This window comes from Ornithorhynchus anatinus, chromosome 18 (genome assembly GCF_004115215.2).
Source record: "Ornithorhynchus anatinus isolate Pmale09 chromosome 18, mOrnAna1.pri.v4, whole genome shotgun sequence".
Lineage (NCBI taxonomy): Eukaryota > Metazoa > Chordata > Mammalia > Monotremata > Ornithorhynchidae > Ornithorhynchus > Ornithorhynchus anatinus.
In genome coordinates, this window is record NC_041745.1 from 43000902 (window position 1) to 43020077 (window position 19176).

The 19176-nt window shown below is 55.1% G+C and overlaps 1 protein-coding gene across 1 annotated transcript in view; it reads left to right on the plus strand.

Moving 5' to 3' along the window:
- Positions 1–19176, plus strand: part of TM2D1 (TM2 domain containing 1) — a 48614-nt gene that overhangs the window by 6927 nt on the left and 22511 nt on the right. Inside the window, exons 2-5 of the mRNA XM_029083277.1 lie at positions 5266–5341; positions 7388–7461; positions 15024–15132; positions 17999–18090. Of these exons, the coding sequence (XP_028939110.1) occupies positions 5266–5341; positions 7388–7461; positions 15024–15132; positions 17999–18090 (351 nt within the window). The remainder of the gene's footprint in view (positions 1–5265; positions 5342–7387; positions 7462–15023; positions 15133–17998; positions 18091–19176) is intronic.

The following is a 19176-nucleotide window of genomic DNA, read 5'->3' on the forward strand; positions in this document are numbered from 1 at the left end:
TCCCACCCCAGCAGAGACCCTGGACCCGGTAGTCAGAAGGAGTTCAAAAGCTTCTTGTCCGCCGTGTGACCTTGGGCCAGTCACTTGGCTTCTCTGGCCCTCACCTGTAAAATGGGAATTCGTAATAATAATCATAATTTGGGTATTTGGTAAGCGCTTACTATGTGCAGAGCACTGTTCATTCAATAATAATGTTGCTATTTGTTAAGCGCTTACTATGTGCAGAGCACCGTTCTGAGCGCCGGGTTGTCCCGCATGAGGCTCACGGTCTTAATCCCCATTTTACAGATGAGGTCACTGAGGCCCAGAGAAGTGAAGTGACCTGCCCACAGTCACCCAGCTGACAGGTGGCGGAGCCGGGATTCGAACCCACGACCTCTGAGTCCCAAGCCTGGGCTCCTTCCACTGAGCCACGCTGCTTCTCGAATAATAATTACAGTACTGCTTAAGCGCTTACTATGTGCCAAACGCTGTTTAAGTCGCCGGGGTAGAGGCCCTGTCCCACGTGGGGCTCCCAGTCTAAGTGGGGGGGGACGGGGGCGGGCATTTAATCCCCATTTTACAGGCGAGGAAACTGAGGCACGGGGCAGTTCAAGGACTCGTCCGAGGTCGCTCAGCAAGCAGTCGGCAGAGTAGGGATCGGAACCCAGGTCCCTCCTCTTTCCCCTCGGCCGCGCCGCTTTGGAAGGCACAATTTCTGTCTCTACCCTGTCTTTTTGTGCTCTTTATAATAATAATGTTAATAATGTTGGTATTTGTTGGAGAAGCAGCGTGGCTCAGTGGAAAGAGCGCGGGCTTTGGAGTCAGGGCTCATGAGTTCGAATCCCAGCTCTGCCACTTGTCGGCTGTGTGACTGTGGGCGAGTCACTTAACTTCTCTGGGCCTCAGTTCCCTCATCTGTAAAATGGGGATTAAGACTGTGAGCCCCATGTGGGACAACCTGATTCCCCTATGTCTACCCCAGCGCTTAGAACGGTGCTCGGCACATAGTAAGCGCTTAACAAATACCAACATCATCATCATCATTAAGCACTTACTATGTGCAGAGCACCGTTCTAAGCGCTGGGGTAGACACAGGGGAATCAGGTTGTCCCACGTGGGGCTCACGGTCTTCCTCCCCATTCGACAGATGAGGGAACTGAGGCACGGAGAAGTGAAGTGACTCGCCCGGAGTCACACAGCTGACAAGTGGCCGAGCCGGGATTCGAACCCATGACCTCGGACTCCAAAGCCCGTGCTCTTTCCACTGAGCCACTTTATCCGTTTGCCCCGTTTAATAGCAGGATGAGAAAGCGCATTAAAAATTCCATTTAGTCTACCGACCATAGTGTCGGCACAGTGCTCCGCGCAGAGTAGGTGCTTAATAAATACCACCGAATGAATGAATTTCCTAGTAGTTCTGGAAGGCGCGTGGCCTTGCGGAAAAAGTACCCGGCTACTACTAATAGTAGTATTATTATTCAAGAGTTGCAGCGTGACTTAGTGGAAAGCGCCCGGGCTTGGGAGTCAGAGGTCATGGGTTCAGATCCCGGTTCCGCTGCTTGTCAGCTGTTTCTTTGGGCAAGTCGCTTCCCTGGGCCTCAGTGACCTCATCTGGAAAATGGGGATGAAGACTGTGAGCCCCACGGGGGACGACCTGATCAACTTGTACCTTCCCCAGCGCTTAGAACGGCGCTTGGCACATAGTAAGCGCTTAACACCCTATTATTACCCTATTTATTTTGCTAATGAGGTGTCCATCCCCTCGATTCTGTTTATCGTGATGATGTTGTTTTTGTCCGTCCGTCTCCCCCCACTGGGCCGTGAGCCCGTCGTCGGGCAGGGACGGTCTCTGTCCGGTGCCCACTTGTCCCTTCCGAGCGCTCAGTACGGTGCTCCGCACATAGCAAGCGCTTAATAAATACTATTGAATGGAATGAATGAATGAAAATGCCGTCATCATCATTATCATTACTAACTTTTAGTCTCCAGCCCTAAGAACTAACCAGGGGATGGTAGGGGGAGCCTGAAAAAGGCCTTTTCTCGACAAAGACGCGGCCCAAGGATCTTAAAAGTTTAGAAAGAACTCATCCCCTCTTGGAGAAATAAATAAATCGACTCCCTCCACTCCAGAGGTGCTGCGAGTGGCGGAGAAGAGCGGTCATTTCCAGAGCTCTCGTTCCTGCCCGAAAGATGGGGAGCCGCGGTGCTTTCTCCCCAGGAAAGTTCTGCTTTTACAATGAACTGAAAAAATCTCAAATCTCGGGAAGGAGCAACACCGAATTTCTGGAATCTCGGAGACCGGAAGAGCTGGCTGAATTTAATTATCCTATTTTGTTAATGAGGCGTCCATCCCCTTGATTCTATCTATCGGGATGTTGTTTTTGTCCGTCCGTCTCCCCCCGATTAGGCCGTGAGCCCGTCGTCGGGCAGGGACGGTGTCTATCTGGTGCCGAAATGTCCATTCCAAGCGCTTAGTCCAGTGCTCTGCACCTAGTAAGCGCTCAATAAATACTAACTGAATGAATGAATTCCCCTATTAATTTTGCTAATGAGGTGTCCGACCCCTTGATTCTATTTATCGCGATTACGTCGTCTTGTTTTCGTCCGTCCGTCTCCCCCGATTAGACCGTGAGCCCGTCGTCGGGCAGGGACGGTCTCTATCTGGTGCCGAACTGTCCATTCCGAGCGCTTGGTCCAGTGCTCTGCGCGTAGTAAGCGCTCAATAAATACTATAGAATGAATGAATTTCCCTATTTATTTTGCTAATGAGGTGTCCGTCCCCTTGATTCTAGTTCCCCTGATTACGTTGTCTTGTTTTTGTTCGTCCGTCTCCCCCGATTAGACCGTGAGCTGTCGATGGGCCGGGATGGTCTCTATCTGTTGCCCATTTGTCCATTCCAAGCGCTCAGTCCAGTGCTCTGCCCAGAGTAAGCGCTCAATAAATACTACCGAACGAATGAATTACCCTATTTATTTGGCTAATGAGGTGTCCGTCCCCTTGATTCTATTTATCGTGATCGTGTTGTTTTTGTCGGTCTGTCTCTCCCGTCGTCGGGCAGGGACGGTCTCTCTCTGTTGCCCAATTGTCCATTCCAAGCGCTTAGTCCAGTGCTCTGCACCTAGTAAGCGCTCAATAAATACTATTGAATGAATGGTTTCCGCGTCTGGATTAGGTACTCATCCGTTCAGTGAATCGTATTTATTATTATTATTATTAATACAGAGCGCTTACTCTGTGCAAAGCACTGTCCTAAGAGGTTGGGTGAGGACGATCTAAGATCAGATACATCCCAGCGCTCAGAACAGCGCCTGGCACATAGTAAGCGCTTAACGAATACCATCTCTATTATTATTGTGCGCTGGGAGTCAGAGGTTGTGGATTCGAATCCAGGTTCTGACACATCAGCTGTGTGACTGTGGGCAAGTCACTTCGCTTCTCTGGGCCTCAGTGACCTCAGCTGTAAAATGGGGATGGAGACTGGGAGCCTTCCGGCTCTGCCACTTGTCAGCTGGGTGACTGTGGGCGAGTCGCTTCACTTCTCTGGGCCTCAGGGACCTCATCTGGAAAATGGGGATTAACTGTGAGCCTCACGTGGGACGACCTGATTCCCCCGCGTCTCCCCCAGCGCTTAGAACAGTGCTCGGCACATAGTAAGCGCTTAACAAATGCCAACATTATTATTATTATTATTATTCTCTGGGCCTCAGTTCCCTCATCTGGAAAATGGGGATGAAGACTGTGAGCCTCGCGTGGGACCACCTGATGACCCTGTATCTCCCCCAGCGCTTAGTACAGTGCTCTGCACATAGTAAGCGCTTAACAAATACCAACATTATTATTATTATTATCCCCATTTTGCAGGTGAGGTAACTGAGGCACCTAGAATAATAATAATAATAATAACAATAATAATATTGTCATCAGATTGTCCCCCATGGGTCTCGCAGTCTTCGTCCCCATTTGACAGATGAGGTCACTGAGGCCCGGAGAAGTGAAGTGACTCGCCCAAGGTCACCCAGCTGACAGGTGGCGGGATTCGAACCCACGACCTCGGACCCTCAAGCCCGGGCTCTTTCCACTGAGCCGTGCTGCTTCTCTCTAATCAGGGTGGGATTTAAGGGGGGGGGAGGGGCGGAGGCGCCGGGGCCTCCCCGATTAGACCTTAAGCCCGTCAGAGGGCAGGGACCGTCTCTATCTGTTGCCGACTTGTTCATTCCAAGCGCTTAGTACAGTGCTCTGCACCTAGTAAACGCTCAATAAATACTACTGAATGAATGAATGAATGAACGGGGCGCGGCCCCTTTAAGGCCCCCCCCACCTCCGAGGCAGGACACGCCCACCGAGGGACGGCCACGCCCCCTCGCGGGCGGGATACGCCCCCTGTCGGTCAGGACACTCCCCTGCAGGGGAGACCACGCCCCCTGCCGGGCAGGACACGCCCCCTGCCGGACAGGACACGCCCCTCCTACAGGGGAGACCACGCCCCCTGCCGGACCGGATACGCCCCTACAGGGGAGACCACGCCCCTTTCCGGACAGGACACGCCCCTGCAGGGGAGACCACGCCCCCTGCCGGACAGGACACGCCCCCTACAGGGGAGACCACGCCCCTGCCGGACCGGATACGCCCCTACAGGGGAGACCACGCCCCTTTCCGGACAGGACACGCCCCTGCAGGGGAGACCACGCCCCCTGCCGGGCAGGACACGCCCCCTGCCGGGCAGGACACGCCCCATAGAGGGGAGACCACGCCCCCTGCCGGACCGGATACGCCCCTACAGGGGAGACCACGCCCCTTTCCGGACAGGACACGCCCCTGCAGGGGAGACCACGCCCCCTGCCGGCCAGACCACGCCCCTTCCATGACAGACCACGCCCCTTCCAGGACCGGACACGCCCCCTGCCGGACAGACCTCGTCCTTTTCAGGGCAAACCAGGGAAGACCCCGCCCCCTGCCGGGCAGACCCCGCCCCCTCCACGACAGGCCCCGCCCCTCCGTGGGAAACCCCGCCCCCTGCCGGACCGACCTCGTCCTCTCGAGGGCAAACCCCGCCCCCTCGAGGGAAGACTCCGCCCCCTAGCGGCCAGGCCCCGCCCCCCTCCCCGACAGGCCCCGCCCCTCCGTGGGGAAACCCCGCCCCCTGGCGGCGAGGACAGGGCAGGCGGCCGGGGGGGGGGGGCGGAAGAGGAAGGAGTCACGTGACGCTGCCCTTCCCCTTCCCGCTTTCAACATGGCGGCGGCGGCGTCGAAGGGCTCCTTCCTCCCCCTCCTCCTCCCCCTTCTCCTCCCCCTCCTCCTCCCCGCCGCCGCCGCCGCCGCCCCCGACACCCCCAACTGCCAGGACCTGAAGGCGGGACAATATCCTCCCTCCCATCGACACCCCGGGGGGGGGGGGAGGGGACAGCGGGAAGGGGCAGCGGGGGGGGGGGGAGGGGCGAGGGAGGGGGGCAGCAGGGGGAGGGGGAGGGGCAGAAGGTGGGGAGGGGCCGGGGGGGGTCAGGAGATGGGGGGAGGGGGAGGGGCAAGGGAGGGGGGGCAGGAGATGGAGGGGGGAGGGGGAGGGGCAAGGGAGGGGGGCAGGAGATGGAGGGGGAGGGGCAGGAGGAGGGGGAGGGGGGAAGGGGCAGCAGGAGAGAGGTGGGGGAGGGGCGAGGGGGGGCAGGAGATGGGGGAGGGGCAGGGGAAAGGGGGAGGGGCAGGGGAGGGGGCAGGAGGGGGGAGGGGCAGGAGATGGGGGAGGGGCAGGGGGCAGGAGATGGAGGGGGGAGGGGCAGGGGAAAGGGGGAGGGGGGGCAGGAGGGGGAGGGGCAGGAGGAGGGGGAAGGGCAAGGGGGGGCAGGGGGAAGGGGGGGGCAGGGGAAAGGGGGAGGGGGGCAGGAGATGGAGGGGGGAGGGGCAGGGGATGGGGGCAGAGGAAAGGGGGGGAGGGAGGGGGGCAGGAGGAGGGGGAAGGGCAAGGGGGGGCAGGAGATGGAGGGGGGAGGGGCTCATCATCATTATCATCATTATTAGATTAGATCATAATCATACCCACTGTGGGATTTAATAACGATGATGATGGGATCTGTGAAGCGCTCACTCTGGGCCCAGCACCTTCCAAGCCGGCAGGGAGACCCGGCCATCGGGCTTCGTCCCCGTTTGACGGATGAGGGAACCGAGGCCCGGAGAAGCCAGGTGACGCGGCTAAAGTCACGTGGCGGAGCCGGGATCCGAACCCACGACCTCGGACTCCCCAGCCCGGGCCCTTTCCACTGAGCCGCGCCGCTTCGCGTGATTTGCCAGGATCCGTAAGGCGCTCGAGCTGTCACCGTCGTCGGGTCCCGGGTTCTAATCCCCCCAACCCCCCCCCCCGCCCCCACTTGTCTACTGTGAGGCCTTGGATAAGTCACTTCACTCCTCAGGGCTTAAAACGGTGCTTGGCACCTAGTAAGCGCCGAACAGATACCGGCATCATCGTCGTCGTCCCCTGGGCCTCGGTGACCTCGTCCGGAGAATGGGGGTGAAGACCGAGCCTCACGTGGGACGACCTTGTGTCTCCCCCAGCGCTTAGAACAGTAATGACGACGTTGGTGTCCGTTAAGCGCTTACTAGGTGCCGAGCACCGTTCTGAGCGCCGGGGGAGACACGGGGGTCATCGGGTCGACCCACGTGGGGCTCGCGCGCTTTTAATCCCCATTTTCCAGATGAGGTCACCGAGGCCCAGAGAAGTGAAGCGACTCGCCCAGCTGACGGGTGGCGGGGCCGGGATTCGAACCCGTGACCTCTGACTCCCAAGCCCGGGCTCTTCCCGCCGAGCCGCGCTGCTTACGTAGTAAGCGCTTAACGGATACGGCGTGGCTCGGCGGAAAGAGCCCGGGCTTCGGAGTCAGAGGTCACGGGTTCGACTCCCGGCCCCGCCACCCGTCGGCCGTGTGACCGTGGGCGAGTCGCTTCGCTTCTCTGGGCCTCGGTTCCCTCATCTGGAAAACGGGGATGAAGACCGTGAGCCCCCCGTGGGACGACCCGATTCCCTTGTGTCTCCCCCGGCGCTTAGAACGGGGCTCTGCACATAGTAAGCGCTTAACAGATACCGACATTATTATTATTGTTATCATTGTTATACCGGCATCAGCGTCGTCCCCTGGGCCTCGGTGACCTCGTCCGGAAAATGGGGATGAAGACTGTGAGCCTCAGGTGGGACGACCTTGTATCTCCCCCAGCGCTTAGAACGGTGCTCGGCCCACAGGAAAACGTTGATATCATTATTAAATATTGTATATTTAATTATATATATATTATTTAATTTAATTATATGTTGTATATGTATATACATTATCATATATATGAACGCAGCAGAAGGGAAATGTCGGATTAAAGAAAACATTTGGCGTCGAGAGGCGATGGCGATTCCTTAACGAGACGAACGTATATCTGTAAAGATCCCAGAATCAACGAAGACACCCAAGAACCGGCGAACTGCACAAATTACACGGCTCACGGTAAGAAAGAAGGTCGAGCGCCCGGAGGAGAAGCCCACGGATCGAGCGGCGGCTGGGGCGTCCGTACTGAGCGCTCCTTGGGTGCCGAGCGCTGCGCTAAGCGCTGGGTCGGTCGGGGCGAGACCGACCTTAACGTCCGTTGGGTTTAGGGGCAGGAGCTACTCTCGTTCAGCCGTATTTATCGAGCGCTTCCCGGGCGCGGAGCGTCGCGCTCGGCGCTTGGGAAAGTGGAAAGAGCCCGAGCTCGGGAGTCCGAGGGCGTGGGTTCGAATCCCCGGCTCCGCCGCTCGTCTGCTGTGTGACTGTGGGCAAGTCACTTGACGTTGGTATCTGTTTAGCGCTTACTATGTGCCGAGCACCGTTCGAAGCGCCGGGGTAGATGCAGGGTCATCGGGTCATTCATTCAATAGTATTTATTGAGCGCTTACTCTGTGCAGAGCACTGGACTAAGCGCTTGGGATGAACAAGTCGGCAACAGATAGAGACGGTCCCTGCCGTTTGACGGGCTTACAGTCCCACGTGGGGCTCGCAGTTAGTCCCCCTTTTCCAGATGAGGTCACTGAGGCCCGGAGAAGCGAAGTGACTCGCCCACGGTCACACAGCTGACGAGTGGCAGAGCCGGGAGTCGAACTCGTGACCTCTGAGTCCGAAGCCCGGGCTCTTTTCCACTGAGCCACGCTGCTTCCCTGGGCCTCGGCTCCCTCATCTGTCAAATGGGGGTGAAGACCGTGAGCCTCACGTGGGACGACCCGGATGACCCCGTGTCTCCCCCGGCGCTTAGAACGGTGCTCGGCACGTAGTAGGCGCTTAACAGATACCAGCTTTATTATAATTCGGCGATAGAGACGGTCCCTGCCCGCACCGGGCTCCCGGTCTAGGACGGGGGGAGACGGCCGTCGAAAGAGGTAAAGAAGCGTCGATGTAAAGAGAATTATAAATATATATATACACACCCAAATAGATAAACGGGCGTTAATATAAATGAATAGAATTGTAGATCGGTACATATATATCGAACAAGCAAACGAGCCTCGGTATAAATGGAATTAGAGATATATATATATATACGCATCGGAACAAGTAAACAGGCGATAATATAAATAAATAGAATTGAAGATATATAGATATAGATATATAGATATGTACGCATCCGAACAAGTAAACAGGCGTTAATATAAATAAATAGAATTAGAGATCGGTACGTATGTATCGAACAAGCAAACGAGCCTCGGTATAAATGGAATTAGAGATATATATACGCATCGGAACAAGTAAACAGGCGATAATATAAATGAATAGAATTGTAGATATATAGATATAGATATATAGATATGTACGCATCCGAACAAGTAAACAGGCGTTAATATAAATAAATAGAATTAGAGATCGGTACGTATGTATCGAACAAGCAAACGAGCCTCGGTATAAATGGAATTAGAGAGATATATATATGCGCATCGGAACAAGTAAACAGGCGATAATATAAATAGAATTGTAGATATATATGCATCCAAACAAGTAAACAGGCGTTAATATAAATAGAATTATAGATCAGTACATATATATATCGAACAAGCAAACAAGCCTCGATATAAATGGAATTAGAGCTATATATATATATATACACACATCGGAACAAGTAAACAGGCATTAATATAAATACATAGAATTGTAGATATAGATAGGTAGATATAGATATATACACATCCAAACAAGTAAACAGGCGTTAATATGAATAAATAGAATTATAGATCAGTACACGTATATCAAACAAGCCTGGGTATCAATGGAATTAGAGATACAGATACGCGTCGGAACAAGTAAACGGGCGTTAATATAAATAAAGAGAATCATAGATAGGTACGTATGTATCGAACAAGTAAACAAGCAGCGGTATAAATAGAATTATAGATGTATGTACACATCAAAACAAGTAAACGGGCGTTAATGTAAATAAATAGAATGGTAGATGTATATATACAGATCCAAATAAGTAAACAGGCGTTAATATAAATAAATAGAATTATAGCTACATGTACACATCAAAACAAGTAAACAGGCGTTAATATAAATAAATAGAATTGTAGATATATATACAGATCCAAATAAGTAAACAGGCCTTAATATAAATAAATAGAATTATAGATAGGTACATATATATATCGAACAAGCCAACGAGCGTCGGTATAAATGGAATTAGAGATCTATACACATCAAAACAAGTAAAAACAGGCGTTAATGTAAATAAATAGATATAGATATACAGTGTGGCTCAGTGGAAAGAGCCCGGGCTTGGGAGTCAGAGGTCGTGGGTTCGGATTCCGGCTCCGCCGCTCGCCAGCTGGGTGACGTTGGGCAAGTCGCTTCACTTCTCTGGGCCTCGGTTCCCTCGTCTGTAAAATGGGGATGAAGACCGTGAGCCTCACGTGGGACGACCCCATCACCCTGTATCTCCCGCAGCGCTTGGAACGGTGCTCGGCACGTAGTAAGCGCTTAACAGATACCAACGTTGTTATTACTCCGCACCGTGCTCATTTGTATACATTTTTAATATCCTATTTATTTTGTTACTGAGGTGTCCATCCCCTCGATCGTATTTATCGTGATGATGTTGTCTTGTCGTCATCCGTCCGTCTCCCCCGATTAGACCGTGAGCCCGTCGTCGGGCAGGGACGGTCTCTATCTGGTGCCGAATTGTCCATTCCGAGCGCTTGGTCCAGTGCTCTGCACAGAGTAAGCGCTCAATAAATACTGTTGAATGAATGAATGATTACGTACGCACCTCAAAGCGAGTAAACAGGCATTAATATAAAGAAATAAAATTACAGATGGGCACATGTATATCAAACAAGTAAACAAGCCTCGGTATAAATAGAATTAGAGAGATATATATATATATACACATCAGAGCAACTAAACGGGCATTAATATAAAAGAATAGAATCATAGATAGGTACACATATATCAGACAACTAAACACGTATCAGTAGAAGTAGAATTATAGATATACACACATCAGAGCCAGTCAACGGGCATTAATCTGAATAAGTAGAATTATAGATCGGTACATCTATATATCGAACAAGTAAACAAGGCTCAGTATAAATAGAATTATAGATATATATCCACATCAGAGCAACTAAACAGGCATTAATATAAAGGAATAGAATGATAGACAGGCACGCGTATATCAAACGACTAAACGGGCCTCGGGATAAATAGAATCGGAGACGTAGACGCGTCGGAACAAGTAAACGGGCAGTGATGTGAATAGGTAGAATTATAGACAGGTACGTATATATCAAACAAGTAAGCATCGGTATAAAGAGAATTACAGATATATATATATCTATATCTATACACATCAGAACAAGTTAGCAGGCATTAATATAAATAAATAGAATGATAGATAGGTACGTGTATATCAAACGACTAACGAGCCTCGGTATAAATAGAATCGGAGATGTATACGCGTCGGAACAAGTAAACGGACATTAATATCAATAGATAGAGTTATAGGTAGGTCCATGCATTATCAAACGAGTAAACAGGCATCAGTATAAAGAGAATTATAGATCTATACCTATACACATCAGAACAAGTTAACGGGCATTAATATGAATAAATAGAATTATAGATAGGTACACGTATAGCAAACGAGTAAACAGGCGTCAGTATAAAGAGAATTATAGATCTATACCTATACACATCAGAACAAGTTAACAGGCATGAATATGAATAAACAGAACGAGCGATAGGTACACGTATATCAAGCGACTAAAGGAGCCTCAGTATAAATAGAATCGGAGATGTGTACGCGTCGGAACAAGTAAGCGGGCATTAATATAAATAGATAGAATTATAGATAGGTACATATATGTCAAACAAGTAAAGAAGCGTCAGTATAAATAGAATTACAGATCTATACATATACACATCGGAACAAGTTAACAGGCATTAATATGAATAAATAGAATGCGAGATAGGTACGTGTATATCAAACGACTAAAGGAGCCTCGGTATAAATAGAATCGGCGACGTATTCGCAGCGGAACAAGTAAACGGGCATTGATATCGAGAGAATTAGAGATAGGGACATATATATCGAACAGGTCAGCCTCAGTATGATCAGAATTATAGACGTAGGCACATCGGAACAACTAAACAGGCATTAATGTGAATAAATAGAATTACAGATAGGTACACGTACAGCAGACATCTAAAGCGGCGTCTGTATGAATAGAATCAGAGATGTATACGCGTCGGAACAAGTGACGAGGCATTAAGAGAAATAAATAGAATTATAGATGGGCACCTACATATCAAACGGGTACACGAGCCTCGGTATAAATAGAATTAGAGATATATAGGCATCAGAACAAGTAAACAGGCGTTAATATAAATAAATGGAATTATAGATCGGTCCGTATCTACAGAGGTGCCGAGGGGAGGGAGGCAGAGCAGAGGGAGCGGGTCGGGGCGATGGACGGGGAGCGGCGAAAACGCGGGGCGTAGTCTGGGAAGGCCTCCCGGAGGAGGCGAGCCTGCCGTCGGGTTTAAGCGGCGCGGCTCAGTGGCGAGAGCCCGGGCTTGGGGGTCGCAGGTCGTGGGTTCGAATCCCCGCTCCGCCACCTGTCAGCCGGGTGACCGCGGGCGAGTCGCATCACTTCTCGGGGCCCCAGTTCCCTCGTCTGTCCAATGGGGATGAAGACCGGGAGCCCCACGGGGGACGACCTCATTACCCTGTCTCTCCCGCAGCGCTTAGCGCGGCGCTCGGCGCATAGTAAGCGCTTCAAAACCGTTATTAGTCATTTTCTGTCGTATTTATTGAGCGCTTGCTGTGCGCAGAGCACGGTACTAAGCGCTTGGAGTGTACAGTTCGGCAGCAGATAGAGACCATCCCTGCCCGACGACGGGCTCGCGGTTTAGAAGCTGACTTCGAGAAGCAGCGCGGCTCAGTGGCAAGAGCCCGGGCTTGGGACTCGGAGGTCATGGGTTCGAATGCCGACTCCGTCACTCGTCAGCTGGGTGACCGTGGGCGAGTCGCTTCGCTTCTCTGGGCCTCAGTGACCTCAACTGTAAAATGGGGATGAAGAGTGGGAGCCTCACGTGGGACGATCTGATGACCCTGTATCTCCCTCAGCGCTTAGAACGGTGCTCTGCACATAGTGAGCGCTTAACAGATACCCACGTTATTATTAGGGACTCAGGGGTCATGGGTTCAAATCCCAGCTCCGCCACTCGTCAGCTGGGTGACTCTGGGCGAGTCACTTGACTTCTCTGGGCCTCAGTGACCTCATCTGTCAAATGGGGATTAACCGTGAGCCTCACGCGGGACGACCCGATGACCCCGTATCCCCCCCCCCCGGCGCTTAGAGCGGGGCTCGGCACCTAGTGAGCGCTTGACAAATACCAGTATCATCATTATTATTAGAAGGGGCGAGATAGCCAAACAAGTGGACGGGCATCGGTGGCATCAAAACAGAGAAATAGAAGTATAGATTTGTGCGCATCATTAATAAAATAGAATAATAAATACGGACAGATATAGACAAGCGCTGCGGGGAGGGGAAGGGGGAAGGGCGGAGGGAAAGGGAGTCGGGGCGACGGGGAGGGGAGGAGGAGCGGAGGGAAGAGGGGAAGCTGAGTCTGGGAAGGCCTCCCGGAGGAGGCGAGCGCTCAGTAGGGCTGGGAAGGGGGGAAGAGAGCGAGTTTGGCGGAGGTGAGGAGGGAGGACGCTCCGACTCGGCGGTGGGTCGGTCTGTTTCCACCAACTCTGCCGTAATAATAATAATAATTGGGGTATCCGTTAAAGCGCTTCCTGTGCGCCAGGCCCCGTACTGAGCGCCGGGCTGGATCCAGGCACATGGGGTCGGACGCCGTCCCCGTCCCACCGGGGGCTCCCGGTCTCCGTCCCCATTTTCCAGACGAGGTCACCGAGGCCCGGAGAGGCGAGGCGACCTACCCGACGTCACCCGGGGGCCGGGATTAGAACCCGGCTCCTCTGACTCGGAGACCCGGGCTCCTCCCCCTGGGCCGGGCTCGGTTCCTGCCCGAACCGTTAGAAGGCGGGAGGAGGGATGATCTCGACGGGCCTGGAATAATTCCGGAATAATTCTCCGGGGATTTTAGGATTTGCCTTTAAGGAGGCTGAGTGGCGCATTGCTGCTGGGGATCGGCCAGAAGGACGTTTCTGCCCACTCACGCTGCGCATCCGTTCCTTCTTGCCTTCCGCCGTGTTTATCGAGCGCTCACGGGGTGCAGGGCGCCGCGCCGGGCCCCCGGGGACGTCGTCGAGAATGACGATGACGACGCCGGTGTCGCCCAAGCGCTCACTACGGGCCGAGCGCTGTGCCAAACGCAGGGGGAGATACAAGGTCGTCAGGTCTCTTGTCTGTTGCCAAAGTGTAATAATAATAATGTCGGTATTTGTTAAGCGCTCACTCTGTGCCAAGCGCCGTTCTGAGCGCCGGGGTGGATCCAGGGTCATCGGGTTGCCCCCCGGGGGGCTCCCAGGCTTCGTCCCCATTTGACGGGAGAGGTCGCCGAGGCCCAGAGAAGCGAAGTGACTCACCCGAGGTCACCCTGCGGGCGAGCGGCGGAGCCGGGATTAGAACCCAGGACCTCTGACCCCCCCCCAGCCCGGGCTCTTTCCGCTGAGCCGCGCCGCTTGTACATTCCAAGCGCTTTAGTACGGCGCCCTGCACGCGGGAAGCGCTCAGTGAGTACGACTGAACGAGTGAAGGTCATCGGGGTGTCCCAGTTTTCATCCCCATTTTCCAGACGAGGGAACCGAGGCACAGAGAAGCCACGAGACCGGCTCACCCGGCTGACGAGCGGCGGGGCCGGGATTAGAACCCACAACCCGCGGCTCCCGAGCCCGGGCTCTTCCCACTGAGCCGCACCACCGCCCCAGCGTTCAGTACGGTGCCGAGCACATAGGCGTAATAGGCGAGCTCTGGTTTTAGGAAGGATCAGAATCAGTGAATCCCTTTGGAGATGCCGAACGGGGTCAACTGCAAGGGAAATCTCCCCCGGCGTTCAGTACAGGGCCCGGCACAGAGTCCGCGCTTAACCAAGTGGGAGCAGCGGGGCTCAGCGGAAAGAGCCCGGGCTTGGGAGTCCGAGGTCACGGGTTCGAGTCCCGGCTCTGCCGCCTGTCAGCTGGGTGACTTCGGGCGAGCCGCTTCACTTCTCTGGGCCTCGGTGACCTCACCTGTGACATGGGGGTGAAGACCGTGAGCCCCGCGTGGGACCACCTGATAATAATGTCGGGATCTGTTAAGCGCTTACCTTGTGCCGAGCACCGTCCTGAGCGCCGGGGGAGCTGACGGGGTCATCGGGTGGTGTCACGTGAGGCTCACGGTTACTCCCCATTTTCCGGATGAGGGAACTGAGGCCCAGGGAAGCGAAGCGACTCGCCCGCGGTCACCCGGCTGCCGAGTGGCCGAGGCGGGATTCGAACCCGTGACCCCCGACTCCGAAGCCCGGGCTCTTCCCGCCGAGCCCCGCCGGCCAAAACCAGAGCCGGCCCTCACGCCGCCTGCCTCTTCCCTCCTCAGTCCCCTGCCTCCCGGCGCCCAACGTCACGTGCAGGGACTTCAGCGGCAACGAGACGCTCTTCACCGGGAACGAAGTGGGATTCCACAAGGCCATCCCCTGCCGAAACGTGTAAGCGCAGCCGACCTCGGTTTTCCTCAGTTTCCCCCTCTCCCGGTCCTCGGGACGACCGCCCGAACCCCTGGGTGAACCCGCCGGGGAAGGGAGGGGTGGGAGACCGCGGAATCGCCGATCGAGGCCATTCTCTCCTCGACTCTGTCGCCCGACCGTTGGTCCAGTGGTATTCACTGAGCGCTTACTACGTGCAGAGCACTGTACCGAGCGCCTGGGCTGGACAAATCGGCGACAGATACGGTCCCCGCCCCTCTGACGGGCCGACGGGCCGATCGGGGGAGACGGACGGACGAGAACGATGGCGATAAACGGGATCGAGGGGAAGGACATCTCAGGAGAACATTGTCCGATCCCGGCGCTCAGGACGGAGCCCGGCACGTAGGAAGCGCTCAGTAGACGCGACCGAACGAACACGCCGGGGGGGGGGGGGGGTCGTTCTTCAAGAACCGGGCCCGAAAGCCGATTTTTTTAAATCCCGATCCGGACGGGCCCGCGTCGGGAGCCGTGGCCCGCGCCCCGGCCCCCTTCGGATTTGAATTTCCATCTGTTCCGTTACTTGGGAACTTCCCCGCTCGAGTCGTCTCCCCAGGCAGCTTTGAATCGCGGCGGATAGAAGATTCAGCTGGGCGGGTGATTGATATCTCCCACAGACCGCCCTTTTAAGGACCCCCGTCCTCGCTGCTGCCGGGGTCCGATCTCCCCCCGCCCCCGGTCTGCCCGGAAAATCCCCGTCGGCGGGGCTTTAGAACCCGCCACCCCTGAGTCCCCAGCCCGGGCTCTTGCCGCCGACCCACGCCGCCGTGCGTAGGCGGCGACGTCAGATGCGGAATGGGACGGAGACGCGTGGCGTGATGGATTGGCCACGTCGAGAGCCCGGGCTGGGGAGTCGGAGGTCGTGGGTTCGAATCCCGGCCCCGCCGCTCGGCAGCCGCGCGACCCGGGGCGAGTCGCTTCACTTCTCCGGGCCTCGGTTCCCTCGACTGTCAAATGGGGATGAAGACCGGGAGCCCCACGGGGGACGACCTCATCGCCCTGTATCCCCTCCGGCGCTTAGAACAGTGCTTGGCGCGTAGTGAGCGCTTCACCAGTGCCATCGTCGTCGTAATTCACCGGTCGGAAGGTCCTGGCCGGGCCCGGGGGTTGAAGGGAGCCGGCCCGGAGAAGCTGCGGGGATGGGTGGCGGGGAGACCTAGAATTCCTGGCCTCTCCGGCCTCTCCCTGTCTCCCCAAAGTCTTTCGGGCCACCAATCCGTTCATCTTTTATTACCCTGTTAATTTGCTAATCGATGAGGTGTCCGTCCCCTCGATTCTGTTTATCGTGATTACGTTGTCTTGTCTTTGTCCGTCCGTCTCCCGCGATTAGACCGGGAGCCCGTCATCGGGCAGGGACCGTCTCTATCTGGTGCCCAATTATACGTTCCAAGCGCTTAGTCCAGTGCCCTGCACCTAGTAAGCGCTCAATAAATACTATTGAATGAATGAATTTCCCTGCTTATTTTGCTAATGAGGTTCCGTCCCCTTGATTCTATTTATCGTATGTCGTCTTGTTTTGTCCATCCGTCTCCCCCGATTGGACCGTGAGCCCGTCATCGGGCAGGGACCGTCTCTGTCTGTTGCCGAATTGTCCATTCCAAGCGCCTAGTCCAGTGCTCTGCACATAGTAAGCGCTCAATAAATACTATTGAATGAATGAATTTCCCTATTAATTTTTCTAGCGAGGTGTCCGTCCCCTTGATTCTATTTATCGTGATTACGTCGTCTTGTTTTCGTCCGTCCGTCTCCCCCCGATTAGACCGTGAGCCCGTCACTGGGCAGGTATGATCTCTGTCCGGTGCCCGATTGTCCATTCCAAGCGCTTAGTGCAGTGCTCTGCACCTAGTCAGCGCTCGATAAATACGATTGAAATAATAATTAACTATGGTATTCGTTAAGCACCTCTGTGCCGAGCACCGTTCTAAGCGCTGGGGGGAGACACGGGGTCATCAGGTTGTCCCACACGAGGCTCACGGTCTTCATCCCCATTTTAATAATAATAACAATAATAATGTTGGTATCTGTTAAGCGCTCACTCTGTGCCGAGCACCGTTCTAAGCGCTGGGGGAGACACGGGGGAATCGGGTCGTCCCACGTGGGGCTCACGGTCTTGATCCCCATTTTACAGATGAGGTGACGGAGGCACCGAGAAGTGAAGTGACTCGCCCAAAGTCGCACGGCTGACAAGCGGCTGAGCCGGGATTCGAACCCATGACCTCTGACTCCAAAGCCCGGGCTCTTTCCCCTGAGCCACGCTGCTTCTCTAATAATAACACTGGTATCTGTTAAGCACTTACTATGTGCCGAGCACAGTTCGAAGCGCCGGGGGAGATACGGGGTCATCAGGTCGTCCCACGGGAGGCTCACCGTCTTCATCCCCATTTTCCTGATGGGGTCACTGAGGCGCAGAGAGGTAAAGAAGCAGCGTGGCTCAGTGGAAAGAGCACGGGCTTTGGAGTCAGGGCTCATGAGTTCGAATCCCAGCTCTGCCACTCGTCGGCTGGGTGACTGTGGGCGAGTCGCTTCGCTTCTCCGGGCCTCAGTTCCCTCATCTGTAAAATGGGGATGAAGACCGGGAGCCCCACGTGGGACGACCCGATTCCCCTCTGTCTACCCCAGCGCTTAGAACGGTGCTCGGCACATAGTTAAGCGCTTAACAAATACCAACAAATACCAACATTAAAGTGACTGGCCCAGAGTCACACAGCTGACAGGTGGCAGAGCCGGCATTCGAACCCATGACCGCTGACTCCCCAGTCCGGGCTCGAAATGAGAATCCGACGCCCCGCAGCTACTGATTTCGGGGTGTTTTTTTTTTTTTTTGGTGCAGAAACGGTTATTCGTACAAAGTGGCCGTGGCCCTGTCCCTGTTTCTCGGATGGTTGGGAGCGGATAGATTCTACCTCGGCTACCCTGCCCTGGGTGAGTACGTGTCTGCCATTTTCCCCGTGCGCGTCTCCTCGGGGATCGGCCCCGCGCCGTTCCCCGCCTTAAAAAGTTCCACACGTCTCCCGGGCTGGAGCGGTGGGAAATCTCCAATCCTTGAAAGGTCAGGCCGGCGTCGGCTCCGCAGCTCGGACCGGCGCGGGGAACGTCGACGTTTCCGCCCCCGGCCGGGTCCCGGCTTCGAGGGAACGGAGTCGGGGTCGGGTGTCGCGGGCCTTCGGATCTCACCGATCCCAAAGCGGGGGGCCGGCCGGGGGGGCTCGGAGTCGGCCCGATTCCGACCGTCCAGTGTGATTTGAGTTTTTGAAACCCGGCACACGACGACGCGGCGTCTGTTCGGCCGAGGGATCGCGGTCGCTTGGAGTTACGGCCCAGTTAGGATGAAACCATGTCCGCGGAACAGAGGGTCACCGTTCTCCCGGAAGAAGCTTCGCCCCCCCCTCGTTCGGGGCTCCGGGCGGCCCCCTCCGGCTCATAATAATCACGGTGGTGTTTGCTAAGCGCTTCCTGATAATAACGTTGGTATCTGTTAAGCGCTTCCTCTGTGCCGAGCACCGTTCTGAGCGCCAGGGGAGATACAGGGTCATCGGGTGGTCCCACGGGAGGCTCACTGTCTTCATCCCCATTTTCCAGATGAGGTCCCCGAGGCCCAGAGAAGCGAAGCGACTCGCCCACGGTCACACAGTTGACAAGTGGTAGGGCCGGGATTCGAACCCACGATCTCTGACTCGCAAGCCCGGGCTCTTTCCGCCGAGCCGTAATAATAATAATGTCGGTATTTGTTAAGCGCTGACTCCGCGCGGGACACTGTTCTGAGCGCTGGGGGGGATACAGGGTCATCAGGTCGTCCCCCGTGGGGCTCACCATTTTCGTCCGCATTCTCCAGATGAGGTCACTGAGGCCCGGAGGGGTGAAGCGCCTCGCCCGAAGTCACACGGTCGGCAGGCGGCGGAGCCGGGGTTCGAACCCGTGACCTCGGACTCCCGGGCCCCGGCTCCCGCCCCCCCGCCCCCGAGCCGCGCTGCTCCTCGCGCCCCGAGGGCTTCCCGCCGAACCTTTTCC